A 17013-nucleotide genomic window follows, 5' to 3' on the forward strand; every position below is an offset into this window, starting at 1 on the left:
GTCCCAAGGCCCCATGGGGGCCAAGAAAGGCCGCCCACCCCAGCTTGTCGTGTTCCTCATCCCAGAGGCTGGCGAACCCACTTCAGGTGTGGAGGGACGTGGAATTTGGCACCGAACTATTTAAGGCCTTTTCCCTGGCACTCCCCAAGGCACTTTCCCTCACAGGACAAGAAAATGACACCCAGCCAGCCCCGGGGCAGAGCCTCCCTGGGGGACCGTGGAGAACAGTAGCGGAAGGAGCCAGGGTCCTTCAGGGTCCTCCAGATGCTGTCACCGCACTAGTGTTTTCAGTCACTTACGTAGTCATTAGCTGGCCTTGCCCTTTCCCTGGGTACTGGTCCCCCACCTCGAAGATGTTTCCCGAGCAAGCAGAGTCAGACTGCCTCACAACTACACTCTGGGTATGGGCAGCAGGACTAGGTATATAAGCATTTCAACCTGAAACCAGAATCCACAGTCCCCATTTCTTCCAAATCTAGGCTCTAACTTACCTTTGTATTCACCCAGGCGACAAAACCCTTCATCACTGAGGTTAGGGAATGTTCCCAGCTTCATCAGGCCACTCGGTCCTGGTCTCACTGGCGTCCCTCCTTGGACTTCTGGGTCTGCCCCAGGCAGGAGGAGCGGAGCCTGGGGAACTCTCATTTCTCCGCATAGGCGGAGCCCAGCACACCGAGCCCAGGGCAGGCCTACTGGCTGAGTTCTCCTTTGGCCAGAAATAACTTCCAGGGGCCAAGAACTCGACTTGGCTGCCTGTTGAAACGCAGCATCCCTCCATAAATACACATGCCCCACGTCTGATAAGCCTGGCATGGCTGCCTCGTGGAGAGATTTGCATTCCATCATCCTGGAAAGCTCTTCTCTGTTCCAAAAGATGTCTTGGCCTTTAGAGCCCATACTCCTGGGACAGTGGTTTTCAAATTAATTTCGGGAACCCCACAGGAAAGAGGAGCCTCTGCAGTGAGACTGTGAGCCCCATGTACCTGGCCACCCTCTCACAGCCTGGGGTGTGCGGTGTGCTTATCAAACCTCGGGGACGCTCACATCGCCAAGGCGCAAAACCTTAGCCCAGCAGTGCCCAGCCCTAGGGGAACAGTATATACCCACCCAGAGTCTTCCACTGTCTCCTCTCTGCCCAGCCCACCCCCAAATGCCCCAAGATCCTGATTTAATTTGGCTGGGGTGAGTCTCCGGCATCAATTTCTTTTGTTTGTTTTTAATTAAACTTGCAATTCTGAGATCACTGCAGATTCACATGCAGTGGTAGGACACGATACAGAGTTCCTCTGGACCTTACTCAGTGCCACCCAATGAGACCATCTTGCTGAACCATCTCTGAAAGTCACAATCAGGTCATTGATTGTCATTGTCTTCTGTACCTGAAGACAGAGCCCATTTCCTTCACCACAAAGGTCCCTCTGGATACTCCCCCAACCCTGCTTCTCCTTCGCCGCCGTCAGCCACTAATCCATTCTTCGTTTCTACAGTTTTGTCATTTCATGAACCTTAAGCGAACTCATGCACCATGTAACCTCTTGCCAAAGGCCCTTTTCCTCCACATAATTCTCTGGAGATTCATGAAGGTTGTTGTGTGTGTCGTAGATTTTTCCTCATACCCCTGAGTACCTGCCCACATCATGGACAAATCACAACTGGTCGAAGCACTCATCCGTTTAAGAACATCTTGGTTGTTTCCAGTTTGGGGCTAGGAAGAATAAAGCCACTATAAGGAGCCGTGAATAGGTTTTTATGTGAACATAAGCCATCATTTCTCTGGGATAAATGTCCAGGAGTGCAGTTGTTGGGTTGTATGGTAGTTGCGTGTTTAGTGCTTTAAAAAACTGCCTAGGGGCCTGGGTGACCCAGTGGGTTGAGCGTCCAACTCTTGATTTTGGCTCAGGTCGTGATCTCAGGGTCGTGGGGTCGATCCCCGCCCTGAGCTCCGAACTTGGCACAGCACGGCGTCTGCTTAAGATTCTCTCTCCTTCTCCCTCTGCCCCTCCCACTAGTGCTCTCTCTCTCTCTCTCTCTCTAAAATAAATAAATAAATCTTTTTTTTTAAAAAAAATGCTAAACTTTTCCAAAATGCCAGTACCGTGTCCATCCCCACTGGCAATAAGTGAGCATTTGCTGGTGTTGCTGTTTTTTATTTTAGTCATTCTGATAGTTATGTTCTCATATCTCATGGTGGTTTTAATTTGCATTTCCTAATGCAGCATCTTTTCATGAGCTCATTGCCGTTTCTATGCCCTCTTCAGTAAAATGTTTCTCTGTGTCTTTTGCCCATTTTCCAACTGGACTGCGGGGATTTTTTGCTGTTGAGTTTTGAATACTAGTCCTTTGATGGATATGAGATTTGAAGATATTTTCTCCACTGTGTAGGGTGTCTTTCCATTCTCTTAATAGGGTCTTACACAGAGAGGTGAAATTTTGAGGAGTTAAATGTATCAAGTTTTACTTTTACAGATTGTGTTTTTGGTATCAAGGCTAAGATCTCTTTGCCTAGCCTTAGATCACAAAGATTTTCTCTTGTGATTGTTTTCTAAAAAGTTTTATCATTTTGGCATTTGAGTCCATGATTAGTTGGAGTTAATTTTTATAAAAGATGTGAGACTTAGGTTGAGGTGTTTTGTTTTTTTGTTCTTCCCTGTAGATGTCCAGTAGCCCCAGCACCATTTGTTGGGAAGAGCTATCTTTTGTCCATTGACTTGCTTTCACACTTTTGTCAAAAACCAGCTTGGGCATGCTTGTGTGGCTCTATTTTCTGGGTTCTCTGTTCTGTTGCGCTGATCTGGGTCTCAGCTCCTTGCCGGTACCACATTAGCTGTACAACAAGCCTTGAAATCAGACAGACTGTTTGCTCCCACTTTCTTCTTTCTGTTCCAAATTGGTCTAGCTCATGCTAGTTCCTTTGCCCTTCCATATAAATTTTAGAATAATTGTCCCTATAGCTACAAAATATCTTGCTGGGGATTTTGATAGGAATTACATCAAACCTGTATACCAAAGTTTGGGGAGATTTGACATCTTTACTATGTAGAGTTTTCTAATCCATGAAAATGGTATGTCTCTTCATTCATTTAGATTTTCTTCAACTTTTCCCATTAGCGTTATGTAGTTTCTAGAATACAATTCCTATACATATTTTGCTAGATTTATATCTAGGAATTTCATTTATTTTTTAAATGATTGTAAGTGAGATTTTATTTTAATTTCAGTGTCCACATACTAATTGCTAATATATGGAAATGCAATTGATTTTTGTAGGTTTACCTTGTATCCTATGACTTGCTGAACTCACAAAGTCTCAAGAGTTTTCTTATAGATTCCTTGAGATTTTCTACATAGATAATCACGTCTGCAGATGGGGACACTTTTATTTCTTCCTTCCCAATCTATATGCCTTTTCTTGCCTTATTGCACTGGCTATAACTTCCAGCATTATATTGAATAAGAGTAATAAGAACAGAAATCCTTTCCTTGTTCCTGATCTTAAAGGGAAAGCATGCTTTTCACCATTAAGTATAATGTTGGTTCTAGGGTTTTTGTAAATGATTTACATTAATTTTGTGGATATATTACATTGATTTTTGAATACTGAACCAGCCTCACAACCCTGGAATAAGTCCATTTGTCATAGTGTATAATTCTTTTTATATATTATTGAATTCTATTTAGTAATATTTTGTTAAGGATTTTTTAAATCTATATTAATGAGGGATATTGGTGTGTAATTTCTCTTTTTGTACTGTTATGATCTGGTTTTGGTATCAGGCTAATACTGGCTTCACAAAATAAATTGGGAAGTGTTTCCTCCTTTTCTATATTCCAGAAGAGATTATATAGAATGTGTTAATTCTTCTTTGTATGTTTGGTAGAGTTCTCCAATGAAACTGTGTAGCCTGGAGATTTCTTTTGGGAGAATTTTAAATTACAAATTACATTTCCTTAATAGTTATAAGGTTATTCAAATGATCTATTTCATACTGAGTGAGTTGCATTCATGCTTTTTAAGGAATCATCCTATTTCATCTAAGTTGTCCAATTTATGTGTGTAGAGTTGCTTGTAAATTCTTTTTTTAAAATTTTTAGAAAAGATTTTATTTATTTATTTGAGAGAGTGAGCATGAGAGAGAGAGAGTACGCGAGCAGGGGCAGAGGGAGAGGAAGAGGGAGAAGCAGACTCCCCTGCTGAGCAGGGAGCCCGACATGGAGCTCGATCCCAGGATCCTGGGATCATGACCTGAGTCAAAAGCAGATGCTTAACTGACTGAGCCACCCAGGTGCCACCCCCTTTTTTTTTAATGTCTGAAGGGCCTGTAATGATATCTTCTTCTTCATTGCTTAATATTGGTATTTTGTGTCTTCTTTCTTCATTTTTTCTTTATCTATCTTACATTTATCCATTTTATTGACAAAGAACTGGCTCTTTTCATGTTTCTCTCTCTTGTTTTACCTTTTTCAATTTTATTGATTACTGCTCTTTACGATATCCTTCCTCTTGTTTACTTTGGGTTTATTTTGTTATCTTTTCCTAGATGCTTGAGATGGAAGCTTAGATGACAGATTTGAGATTTTTCCTCTTTTGTAATGTATGTATTGGTGATATAAATATCCCTCTCAGTATTGCTTTAGCTGTTCTACAAACTCTGATATGTTGTATTTTCATTTACTTCATTTAAAAGATTTCCTCTGAGATTTCCTCTTTGACCCATGGATTATTTGGAAGTGTGTTTAGTCCTCATCCCATACCAAATGCATTAACAGTGGTGCAAGACAGACACCTGCTGAATAGTGGAGCCACCAGAATGCAGTGAAAGGCCAGCACTGTGGAGTTATTCCCAGTGCCAGTGGCTTTCCTCATTGCAGGAGGCAGGACACAGAGCAGGAAGTGACTGCTGGTCACTCTTCCCTGCGTGGGAAGTACCAACAACCTTTGGTTCTGGAACCTCCCAGAAAGAATAGGACACACACATATTTTCTCCCTCCAGCCCTATATACAATTTTCTTCTAAAGAAATGTCAAGAGAACAGGCAGGAATCTAATAAACGTCTCTGAAAACAATGTCTCTCCATTTGAAAAGTAAACTGTCTTTAAATGCATTAACTTCATGGAGAAATAAATGCAATAAACCAAATTTAATCCCTGCCAAAAAAAAAAAAAAGAGGAGAGAGAGAGAGTTGTTTAGTTCCCAAGTGTGTGAAGATTTTCCTGTTATCTTTGTTTTTGACTTATAGTTTAATTCCATTGTGGTAGGCAAATACACTCTGTATACAGTTTCGATTATTTTCATTCTTTTCTTGAGACTTGAGGCCTACATTTGAAAAGAATGTGTGTTCTGTTATTGTTGTATGGAGTATTCTATAAATGTTGATTGGATTTTGTTGGTTGATGGTGATGTTGAGTTCTATATTCTTGCTGATTTCCAAGCAATTGTTCTATCAGTTACTGAGGGAAAGTTGTTGAAGTCTCCAACTGTAATTGTGACTTTGTCTATTTCTCCTTTCAGTTCTTCAGTTTTTCCGTCACATATTTTGGAGCTCTGTTGTTTGATGCATATAGACTTAGGATTGCTATGTCTTCACAGTGGATTGACCCTTTTATCATTAAATAATGTTCCTCTGTCTCTGGTAATTTCCTTTATTCTGAAGTCTACTCTGTCTGATGTAATAGCCACTTCTGCTTTCCTTTCATTAGCGTTTACATGGTATATCCTTTTCCATTCTTGTACTTTCAACCTGCCTGCATCATATTGGAATTAGCTTCTTATAGATAGCATATAATTGGGCCTTTTTTTTTTTTTTTGGTCCATTCTGCCAAGCTCTGTTTTTTTAACTGATATTTAAATCATTTACATTTAATGTAGCTATTGATATGTTAGCATTTAAGATTGCTATTTTATTTTTTGTTTACTCTTTTTTGTCTCTGTTTTTCATTTTCTCTATTTTCTTTTTCCTGCTTTCGTTTGGGTCACTTGAACATATTTTAGAAATCCATTTTGATGGATTTTTTGAGTGATGTATTTTGTGTTCTGAGTACATAGCTTTTTCCATAGCTATTTTAGTAGTTTCTTCATCTCTCAATCTCTCTCTCAGTATATATATATACAGCTTATCACAGTCCACTGGGGTCATCCTTTTACTAGTTTGAATGAAGTATAAAAAACTTCCTTTTATGTCCTTCCTGTTTATAGTTGTCTTAAATATTTCCTCTACATATATTTAGAACCACATCAGTTGCTTCAACATAATTCAGAAAACCTAAAAGGAAAAGGAAAGCTATTGTGTTTATCGATATTTTTGCTCTTTTCTGATGTTCCAAGGTTCCTTCTTTTATCCTTTCCTTTCTGTTTAGAGACTTCTTTTAGTCATTCCTTTAAGGTAGTTCTGTTTGGTGACAGATTCTTAGTTTTCCTTCATTCTGAGAATGCCTTGATTTCCCCTCATTCTTGAAGGGTATTTTCACTGGATGAGGGACACTGAGTTGACAGTTCTTTCCTTTCTGTAGTTGAAAATACTGTGCCATGTCCCTCTAGTCTCCAGGTTTCTGATGAGAAATCCACTGCCATTCTAATTGCTTTTCTGCTCTAGCTAAGGTGTTGATTTTTTTTCTTGCTGCTTTCAAGACTTTTTTGTCTTTAGTTTTCAAAAGTTTGTGATGTGTCTTGATGTGAATTTCTTTGGGTGTACCCTGTTTGGAGCTTTCTCAGCTTCTTAAATCTGTAGGCTTATGTATCTTTCCAAATTTGGGAAGTTTTCAGCCATTATTTCCTTTTCCATCCATACCCTCTCTCTCCCCTCCTAGGCCTCCATGACATGAATGTGAGATCTTTTGTTTTAGCCCCACGGGTCCTTGGGACTCTGTTTTTCAGTTTATTTTATATATATATATATATATATATATATATATATATATATATATATATATATATATATATTCTGCCATTGAGAATATCTACTCACCTTTTAATCTCAATCATTGTCTTTTTGCAGTTCCAACATTGCCACTTGGTTCTTTTTTATATTTTCTATCTTTTGCTAAGGCTTTCTATTTTTTCATTTGTTTCAAGTATGTATGTAATTATTTGTTGAAGCATTTTTATCATGGCTTCCTTAAAATATTTATCTGATAATTCTAACATCTCTGTTATCTTTGGTCTTGTCTTTTTTCATTCATTTGAGATCTTCCTAGCCATCAGCAGCAACAGGATTTGGCTGACTTGCCTCACATTCTTTACCCTTTTTGGGAAATATTTTCAAAATAAAATTAAGAACATTTGAGATCAGCCTAGTTTTCGGTATGCTGAGTGGGTTTCTATTGAAACTGGAAGGTTTATGTCATGTTATGAGACTCCGGATCTTATTTAAACCTTCTCTTATATTTATATAAGAGCTGGTTTCCTCTGATACCTCTGTGGAGGTAGATGCCTAGGTTCCCATTCACCCTTCATTGACACCCAAGCAGGGCCTTCTTTTTGTTGCTGGTGGGGGCTGGGGTGGGGTGGGAATCTCTCTATGTGGTCTCCACTGATATCTCTGGAGTGGGCAGCCTCTCAACCTGGCTTTCCCTGACAACTGGTGCATATTACAGCCTACTGTGGGTGGACATCCAAGCTCCCATTCAGCCTTTGCTGGCCTTAGTGGGGGTAGGGCCATGGTTTTCTCTGTGTTTTGGCTGTAACAAAGCAGTTATTATCTAAATGTTTTCTTCTTGTTGAGCTTCTCTTTCCCTAGTGCTTTAGCTAGAGAGAGCAGACCCCCACTGGGGCTATTTTTGTTTGCTATTGGTGTTTCTGGGTTGCTGGACTCTTCAGCTCCATGTCTGGGATAATGAGGCAAAAGGAAACCAAGGAACTCAGCACCGTATCATTGCTCTACTCCCAAGATCCCTACCAATCTGTCTTTTCTCTCCACAGAGTCTCCTTATGTTTGCTTTGCACATAGTGTCCGGGGTTTTTAGCTGTACTTACAAGGAGGAATAGGGAAAAACATATTTATTCCATCATCCGAAAGTGAAAATATATCGATTTTTTTTTTCAAATGCTCCCAGGTGAGTCTAATGTGCAGGGAAGGCTGAGAACTATCAGGTGGCAGTGACTTGGTTCAGGTAGCACTAACATCAGGCTGTCTTTGAAAGCACCTTTCATAAAGGTGATTGCTATCCCCATAAAGGGATGTGATACTGTTCCTTTGACTCCCTCCTCAGCCCAGCTCGAGGGGAAGCAGGGTCACCCAACTAAGGGTAGCCCATACTCAAGACTTTGGTGACTGCTGACAGTGGTCTTGAGGGGTTTACTCTAACAGAGTGGTGGCTATTTTCCTAGAAGGAGAGGGGCTATTATTGGGGTTAGGGTACATGGAGAGGTTTCTCATGTGGCTGGCAAAGTCCTGGGTGTAGTTCACCTCAAGCTATGCATTTATTTTGTGTGGTTTTCTGCATCTGTATTTTATTTTACATTTTAAAAATAAATTTTAATGGTGTTGAGCTTCTGTTAACTGCCATTCGCAATATCTGACCGTGGCCCTTTGTCTCTGCAGGTCTCAGCCCCACAGAGCTGCCATTCGACTGCCTTGAGAAGACGAGCCGAATGCTCAGCTCCACATACAACTCCGAGAAGGCTGTTGTGAAAACGTGGCGCCACCTCGCCGAGAGCTTTGGACTGAAGAGGGATGAGATTGGGGGCATGACGGATGGCATGCAGCTCTTCGACCGCATCAGCACGGCAGGCTACAGCATCCCGGAGCTGCTCACGAAACTGGTGCAGATCGAGCGGCTGGATGCCGTGGAGTCCTTGTGTGCGGACATACTCGAATGGGCCGGGCTTGTGCCCCCGGCCTCCCAGCCACCCACGACGTCCTGAGGAGCCTGCCTGTTGGCCATCCTCCCTGGGAGGCACCAAGGATCTGACAAGGGCTCTGGAGCTATGAGTGCTGCCAGCAGACTGCCAAGAATCGAAGCTTTTTCTGCGGTCACCAGGCTTTCCCTTAGGCTGTTCCCGGGAACAAGAGGAAATGAGGCCCATCTTCCAATCTAACCAAAGATAAAAGATGAAAGCTGGGATACTCCCAGCTCCCCACCGGTACCTCACCAGGCAGGATGAATATTTATTCGTGAACTCAGTCACGGGACCCTGTTGGACGCTCAGATGAACTGAACAACGTAGGGATGACAGAGGTGAGAATGTGGTGCCTGACTTTGAGGAGGTTACAACCTAGGGAGAGAGAAGACGTGTTTACAAACCACCTTGCTAGAGAACATTCCAGAATCTGGATGAGGGCATGCTAAGAATATGTAATAGAAGTTCTAGGGTAGGAGATGGCTCCCCACGGGTGATGAAGGAGGGCAGCCTCATGAAGAAAGCAGCTTGAAGGCCTGGTGACATGGCGACACAAGGCAGACGTCCCACTCCTGAAGTGTGTCAGGTGCGGTACTTGTCTGTTAGCGTCCTAAGTGGCTTCATTGGGATAACTTGGCCTGTTCTTGAGGCCATCTGTATTCCTACTGCCCTTCCAGTCACTAGTGGAAGAGTTCGCTCTGTGGTCTGCCCTCTGTCACTGATGCACAAGGTGTGTGTTTGTCCAGTCAAGTAGCCCTGTGTCCAGTAAATGGCCGGTTTCACCTACTGCATGAGTCCCAGGCCTGGGACCCAGTGGTTCGTATTACACGTGAATTGCTCTCCACTCTCATCCTTAGTCAGGTGTGACCCTTTTGGGCAGCATTGCTCAAGAACACGATCCATTTAAACGATGTGTCAGCCTGTTTCTGCTTCAAACAGCAATGAGTGCCCTGCTGTATGTATGGAGAGAAAGGGTGACTTCCTGAGAGCTCAGCCATGCATAATTGTAGATTCTGAGCGTCCAAGACTTGTGGATAAGCCTTGTGGCAGGAGAGTTCCTGAACCAGTCAAGGAAGGTAGGGCCTCAAGCACAAGAAGGGCCTGGGCTTGGAATCCAGACACCCGGTTCTAGTTGTGCCAACTTGGGCCGTTTTCTTCTCCTTCCCAGGTTTCAGTTTCTCTTCTGCAAAGTAGAGGTTAGCCTGTGGCTCTGTAATCAGGGAAAGTACGGTTCAGGGGGGCCACAGGAAAGTAGGGCTGCAGGAAATGCCAGGCCTTCGAGGTGCACATCCAGGTGAACACCGTGAGTCATCAAGTAATGAGACTAGAAGCAGAAAACTCAGGAACTGTAGTTGTTTGACATACGCTTAGAGATAAAGTAATAAACTGACATTGTTCTTGGCAAATTCTCTCAGTACACCTGCAGTTGCCAAGAGCGGGGGAGACAGGGTAGTGATCATACCAGGGGGTTAATTTAGAGTTCACTGCCGAGCTCCCTAATGACAGATCTGACTGTGGGTTTTTACTAAATTAAAACCAGTCTCTGACTTCCAAAGCGATGTTTTCAAAATTACAAGTCGCATGACTGAGCAAATGCTTTGGGGGGAGGAAATCAGTCATATGTTTAGAGCCAACAAGCAAGTTCCCACCAATGAATGTAGAACATACTGTGATAGGATCATAATGAGTCCTGAATATTTAATATCATCGTTTGCTGTGTCTGTTTGCTGCTGTTTTTCAGAACCTATTCGGTATATCCTGCAAGCTAAATACTCCATGGCAAAACTTAATTATCCTTTTAATTCCTCTTTGAAATCTTACGGTGCCCCTTTCTCCTCCTTTGCGATAATGATGATGAGAGTCTCCCCCTGAATTAGGCTGCAAGTGTCACCTGTGATGAGCATGCCATTCCAGGGAGACAGCCTGCAGTTTCCCAAGAACAACATTTTCAGTGAAGGAGCAGGGGTGGCTGTTCCCAGGCCCAGAGCTTTGCCTCATTTCATGGGGCCCGAGGTCCAGCCAGCATCACACCATGTTTCAGTGATTCTCAGCCTGTCATTTTTAGGCAGCTAGTCCTTATAGAGCTAAACATTCCTTTGTCATTTACTTATTTGGAAACAAATCCAAGAATAGTCTATTTTGATGAACTTTAGCCTGCACTATGGAATTCAAATCAATGAGACCATAATGATTATCACCGACCAGAGCAAGGACTTCCACCCTGCCCTTTTGTATGGAGACAGTCATGATTTTGCTATACTTAAAAACATTTAGGGAATACCCGAGGCTAAGAGCTATGGGCCCTAGCCAGTGAAGTCTTAATTGTCAATAGTTTTGTCTAATTTTGTATATATAACTTATTATGTTTTACAATTTCAATAAACTAATAAAAAGGAGATCTACAGACTGCTACAATGTGAGTTCTTTCTGGGGGTGGCGGGAGGGAGGAGGCGGGTGAGTGGAGAGAAGCCTTTGATTACTCTGTTCCTGGTCACTGCCTGTGTATGATGAGACTGCAGGATTGTGACCAGCCTAAATGAATTGCCTACATTTTTATGGCCTGGACCACACGCTCAATAGAAGCAAACATTGCACTGAGATTGTGTAAAAAAACACCTGGAGCATTGCTTTCCAAGTTGCCATCACTGTATCACTTAGCTACTGCTGTGTAATCCCAAAATGCCCCAAATTCAGTGGCTTAAAGCAACAATTACTTTTACAGTTCAGAGGTCAGTAAGGGTCTCAGCGGACCGAAGTGGGGCTCAGTTGGATATGGCCGACCTGCGGCCTCTGTCTGTTGGGATACTCTCCCTGGGGTTGCTCTGTTCCACTGTCCCCCATCCTTGGCCTCAGACCGTCATCTAGGCTAGACATGCCTCCGTCGTGGCCATGACAGAAGAGCAATGGTGAGCAAAGTTTAGTCAGGCCTACACCCACAACTGGCACATCATCACTTCTAGCTCATTCTTTTGGCCAAAGCAAGTTATATGGCCAACCCAGAGTCAAGGGTAGGGAAACAGACCCCATCCTAACTCTATGAAGAGCAAAGTCAACTCACAAAAGGTAAACGATGAGGGCAGACAGTGCACATGTCCACAGGCCTGTTTGTCTCCTACGGCTGCGGCGACGAACCACCACAGACCTAGTGGTTTAAAGCAGCAGCATGTATGGTCTTACAGTTCTAGAGGTCCAAAGACCTAAAGTCAAAGTTCGAATGAATTTGTGTTCCTTGTGGAGACGGTAGAAGAAAATCTGTTTCCTTGCCTGTTCTAACTTCTAGCATCTGTCTGTATTCGTTGGCTCCTGGTTCCCTTCCATCTTCCAGGCCAGCAATCCTGTCTCTCCAACCTCTGCTCCCCTGACACCCTCCTGCTTCCCTCTCTTTCCCCTTGTGATCACATGGGGCCCACCCAGGTAATCCAGAATCACCTCTCCATCTCAAGATCCGAATCACCTCTGCAAAGTCCTTTTGCCATAAAGGTCACATATTTACAAGTTGCAGGGGTTAGAGGGGAAATGGTAACCACAATAAGATGTGACTGTGGACTATGACAATGTAATGTCCTCAGAGGAAGTGCTCTGTCAAAGCAGACTTTCCAGCAGGGGCTGTTTTGTTGTGTGAATACGTATGAATGAAGCAGTGACCACCTTCCTGCTGGGAACTATGAAAAGAGGATGGACAGCTGGGCTGCAGGTGCTCAGCAGCAAGGACTTTGGTGGACCACCTGCCCCCAACTCTGACGGGCACACGAGCTCTTCTCTCCTCCACCTCCAGCCTCAACGGTCCAGGGGAATGTGGCAGAGTCTCCTGAGAGCCCAGTTTAGATTAGAGGGTCTCTCTTTATTACGGGCTCTGCTTACACTTTCCTTCCCCAAACATTTCTAGTGAATCGTTCACTTTGGCAAGAATGGCTTTTAGAAGCTTAAATGAGTTGTTGGCTTTGTGTGGAACCAACACCTAAGCTGGATTTTGCTGCTCCATTCAATGCATTTGGCACCCTTCAAAGACATGTTGCATTTTGTAGTAAAAAGCTAAAATCCTGGTACTACTTCCTATTGTTGGAATCCTTTTCTTTTATAATAATATTTTTATTATATTATGTTAGTCACCATACAGTACATCCCTGGTTTTTGATGTAAAGTTCGATGATTCATTAGTTGCGTATAACACCCAGCGCACCATGCAATACATGCCCTCCTTACTACCCATCACCAGCCTATCCTGTTCCCCCACCCCCCTCCCCTCTGAAGCCCTCAGTTTGTTTCTCAGAGTCCATAGTCTCTCATGTTTCATTCCCCCTTCTGATTACCCCCCTTTCTCTATCCCTTTGGAGTAGGTAAATCTGGAAACAGCACAAACATTGTTTGCATTAAAAAGACATTTTTGAGGGTCAGAGAGGTCCTGCTCAGCTACACATTCTGGTGCCAAGAGACCTCATGAGAAGTTCAAGTTTTGTAGGTATTTCATTTTTTAAAAACTTGAAAAGAGATAACCAGAGGGTGAAAATGGAGAGAAGGCTTAAGACCACTTTTCTGAGAGTAACTCTGAGCCTGGCTTGTTACTCAAACTAAAGTTATATAGTGATTCCAATGAAACAGGGCTATTCATGTTCTGTTCTTCCTTGTTTTCTTAATGCTGACCAGCATCACTTGTACAAGGTAATGACTTCACTGAGCGAATGGTCCTGTTCGCTCATAATCACCTGCGTGGGACTCTTTTAAAGGCAGTTTCAAGTCCTTTCTCTATGCTTCAGTTTCCTCATCTGTAAATAGGAATAATAGTATTACATTGTTTTTAGAACTGTGAGAATCACGTAATAAAGTACTCCATCTGGCACATAAAAATGATCAGTAAGTGTTAGCTATCATTACATTATTATTTAGTCTTGAAGGGTATGGAAGCTAGTCAACTCACTCCAAAGAACTTTCCAAATGGAATTCAGATAGGCGAGATGACCATGAGCACAAAATGATTAGAACAAGAGAAAATACCAGTGCAGGGGAGAAGAGGCAGTCAGTGTAACCAGAGAAAATGCTGGCACACGATTTCTGCTGTCTGTGGTGATGACCTGAAGGGACCCCCAAGAACAAACACCAACGATCCTGCACCTGGAGGAGGTCTATGCCTCTAGGCCCTGGAGCTGCTCTACCTGGACTACTAGCACGTGACACGAAGAGGGGGGAACGACCTCTTCTAATTCAGAGGCTGGATTTTTTAAAAATTTCCCTCCAATTTATTTAAACTAAAAACCCAAAGAGACAAAAACAGTTCATCCACCCATTCCTCCCACCACCACTCCCACCCTCAACTCTTGGAACCACCAATCTATTCTCCGTGTCGATGAGCTTGTTGGGTTTGGGTTTTTTTAGATTCCACGTAAAAAGTGAGATCATGCAGTACACTTGTACAATGCTTTGGGTATTCAAGGTCTTTTGTGGTTCCATACAAAGTTCTATTTCTCTTAAAAATACCATTGTAATACTGATAGGGATTGCATTGAATCTGTAGATTGCTTTAGGTAGTATGGACATTATAATAATATTAATTCTTCTAATCTCTGAGTACAGAATTTCTTTACATTCATTCGTGTATTCTTCAATTTCTTTCATTAATGTCTTGTGTTTTTCAATACACAAGTCTTTCACTTCTTTTGTTAAATTTATTCCTAGGTATTCAACCTATATTAAATATATGAAAACTTCACAGCTTATATCATCCTAATGGGGAAAAACTGAGAGCTTTTCCACTACAGACAGGGATGTCAACTCTCACCACTGTTATTTTACATAGTATTGGAAGTCCTAGCCTCAGCAATCAGACTACAAAAAGAAAGAAAAGGCATCCAAATCAGCAAGGAAGAAGTCAAACTTCACTATTTGCAGGTGACATGATACTTCATATAGAAAATGTGAAAGAAGCCACCAAAAAGCTCCTAGAACTGATACACAAAATCAGTAAAGTCCCGGGATACAGGGGTGCCTGGCTGGCTCAGTTGGAAGAGCATGTGACTCTTGATCCCGGGGTCATGAGTTTGAGCCCCACATTAGGTGTAGAGATTACTTAAATAAATAACAATTTTTTTAAAAGTTGTAGGATGCAAGATCAACATACAGAAATCTGTTGTATTTCTATACACCAGTAATGAAGCAACAGAAAGAGAAATCAAGGGACCAATCCCATTTACAATTGCACCAAAAACTATAAGAGACCTAGGAATAACTAAAGAGGTAAAAGATCTATACTCTGAAAACTATAGAATGCTTATGAAAACAATTGATGATAACAAAAAGAAATGGAAAAACATTCCATGCTCATGCATTGGAAGAACAAATATTGTTAAAATATCTATACTACCCAAAGCAATCTACACATTTAATGCAATCCCTATCAAAATACCATCAGCATTTTTCACAGAGCTAGAACAAACAGTTCTAAAATTTGTATGGAACCACAAAAGACCACAAACAGACAAAGCAATGTTGAAAAAGTAAAGCAAAGCTGGAAGGCATATGGCGGCATAGTCAGTTGAGTGTCTGACTCTTAGTTTCGGCTTAGGTCATGATCTTGGGGTCGCTGGATCGAGCCCCATGTTGGGCTCCTTGCTCAGCATGGAGTCTGCTTGAGATTCTCTCTCCATCTCCCTCTTCCCCTCCCCCCGTCACTCTGTCTCCTTCTCCCTAAAATAAATAAACCTTTTTTTTATAAAGATCTTTTTTTAAAGATTTTTATTTATTTATTTGACAGAGATAGAGACAGCCAGCGAGAGAGGGAACACAAGCAGGGGGAGTGGGAGAGGAAGAAGCAGGCTCCCAGTGGAGGAGCCTGATGTGGGGCTTGATCCCATTATGCCGGGATCACGCCCTGAGCCGAAGGCAGACGCTTAACCGCTGTGCCACCCAGGCACCCCAATAAACCTTTTGAAAAAATAAAGATAAGGAAAGGTGAGGCATCACAATTCTGGACTTCAAGTTATATTACAAAGCTATAGTAACCAAAACAGTATGGTTTTGGCACAAAAATAGACACATATCAATAGAACAGAACAGAAAACCCAGAAATGAACCCACAACGATATGGTCAATTGATCTCCAACAAAGCAGGAAAGAATTTCCAATGGAAAAAAGTCTCTTCAACAAACGGTCCTGGGAAAACTGGACAGCAACATGTGGAAGAATGAAACTGGACCACTTGTTTACACTCTAAACAATAATAAAATCAAAATGGATGAAAGACTTAAAGGTGAGATAGGAAGCCATTAAAATCCTAGAGAACACAGGCAGTAACTCATTTGACATTGGCTCTAGCAACTTCTTTCTAGATATGTCTCCTGATGGAAGGGAAACAAAACTAAACATAAACTATTAGGACTACATCAAAATAAAAAGTTTCTGCACAGTGAAGGAAACAATCAACAGAACTAAAAGGCAATCTTTGGAATGGAAGAATATATTTGCAAATGACATATCTGATAAAGGGTTAGTATCCAAAATCTATAAAGGACTTATCAAACTCAACACCCAGAAAAATATAATCCAACAAAACAAATGGGCAGAAGACAGGAATAGACATTTTCCCAAAGAACACATACAGATGGCCAACAGACATATGACAAGATGCTGAACATCACTGATTATCAGAGAAATTCAAATCAAAACTACAATGAGATATTACCTCACACCTGTCAGAATGGCTAAAATCAACAACACAAGAAACAACAGGTGTTGGGAAGGATGTGGAGAAAGAGGAAGCCTCTTACACTGTTGGTGGGAATGCAAACTGGTGCAGCCACTCTGGAAAACAGTGTGGAGGTTCCTCAAAAGGTTAAAAATAAAAATACCATATGACCCAGCAACTGTACTACTAGGTATTTACCCCAAAAATACGAATACTAATTTGAAGGGATACATGCACCCTGATGTTTATAGCAGCATTATCTACAATAGCCAAACAATGGGAAGAATCCAAATGTCCATCAGCTGATGAACAGGTAAGGAAGATGTGGTGTATATACACAATAGAATATTACTCAGCCATAAAAAAAAAGAATGAAATCTTGCCATTTGCAACAATATAGATGGAGCTAGAGAGTACTATGTTAAGCAAAATGAGTCAGTCAGAGAAAGCCAAATACCATATGATTTCACTCATATGAGGAACTTAAGAAAGAAACCAAAAG

General features: G+C 42.0%; 2 protein-coding genes across 3 annotated transcripts in view; one reads left to right on the forward strand and one right to left on the reverse strand.

The window, feature by feature from the left end:
* EDAR (ectodysplasin A receptor) overlaps window positions 1–11224 on the forward strand; it is a 33315-nt gene extending 22091 nt beyond the window's left edge. For both annotated transcript variants that reach the window (XM_087863223.1, XM_045771822.2), the window contains exon 11: window positions 8538–11224. In XM_087863223.1, coding sequence (XP_087719349.1) covers window positions 8538–8860 — 323 coding nt within the window. In that variant the 3' untranslated portion in view covers window positions 8861–11224. The remainder of the gene's footprint in view (window positions 1–8537) is intronic.
* A 1940-nt stretch (window positions 11225–13164) lies between these two features.
* The window catches only part of CCDC138 (coiled-coil domain containing 138), a 188832-nt gene continuing 184983 nt past the window's right edge, over window positions 13165–17013 (reverse strand). Inside the window, exon 14 of the mRNA XM_045771603.2 lies at window positions 13165–13599. Coding sequence (XP_045627559.2) covers window positions 13580–13599 — 20 coding nt within the window. The 3' untranslated portion in view covers window positions 13165–13579. The remainder of the gene's footprint in view (window positions 13600–17013) is intronic.

The sequence above is a fragment of the Ursus americanus genome, chromosome 7 (assembly GCF_024610735.1).
Source record: "Ursus americanus isolate L20-20 chromosome 7, mUrsAme1.1.p, whole genome shotgun sequence".
Taxonomy (NCBI): Eukaryota; Metazoa; Chordata; class Mammalia; order Carnivora; family Ursidae; genus Ursus; species Ursus americanus.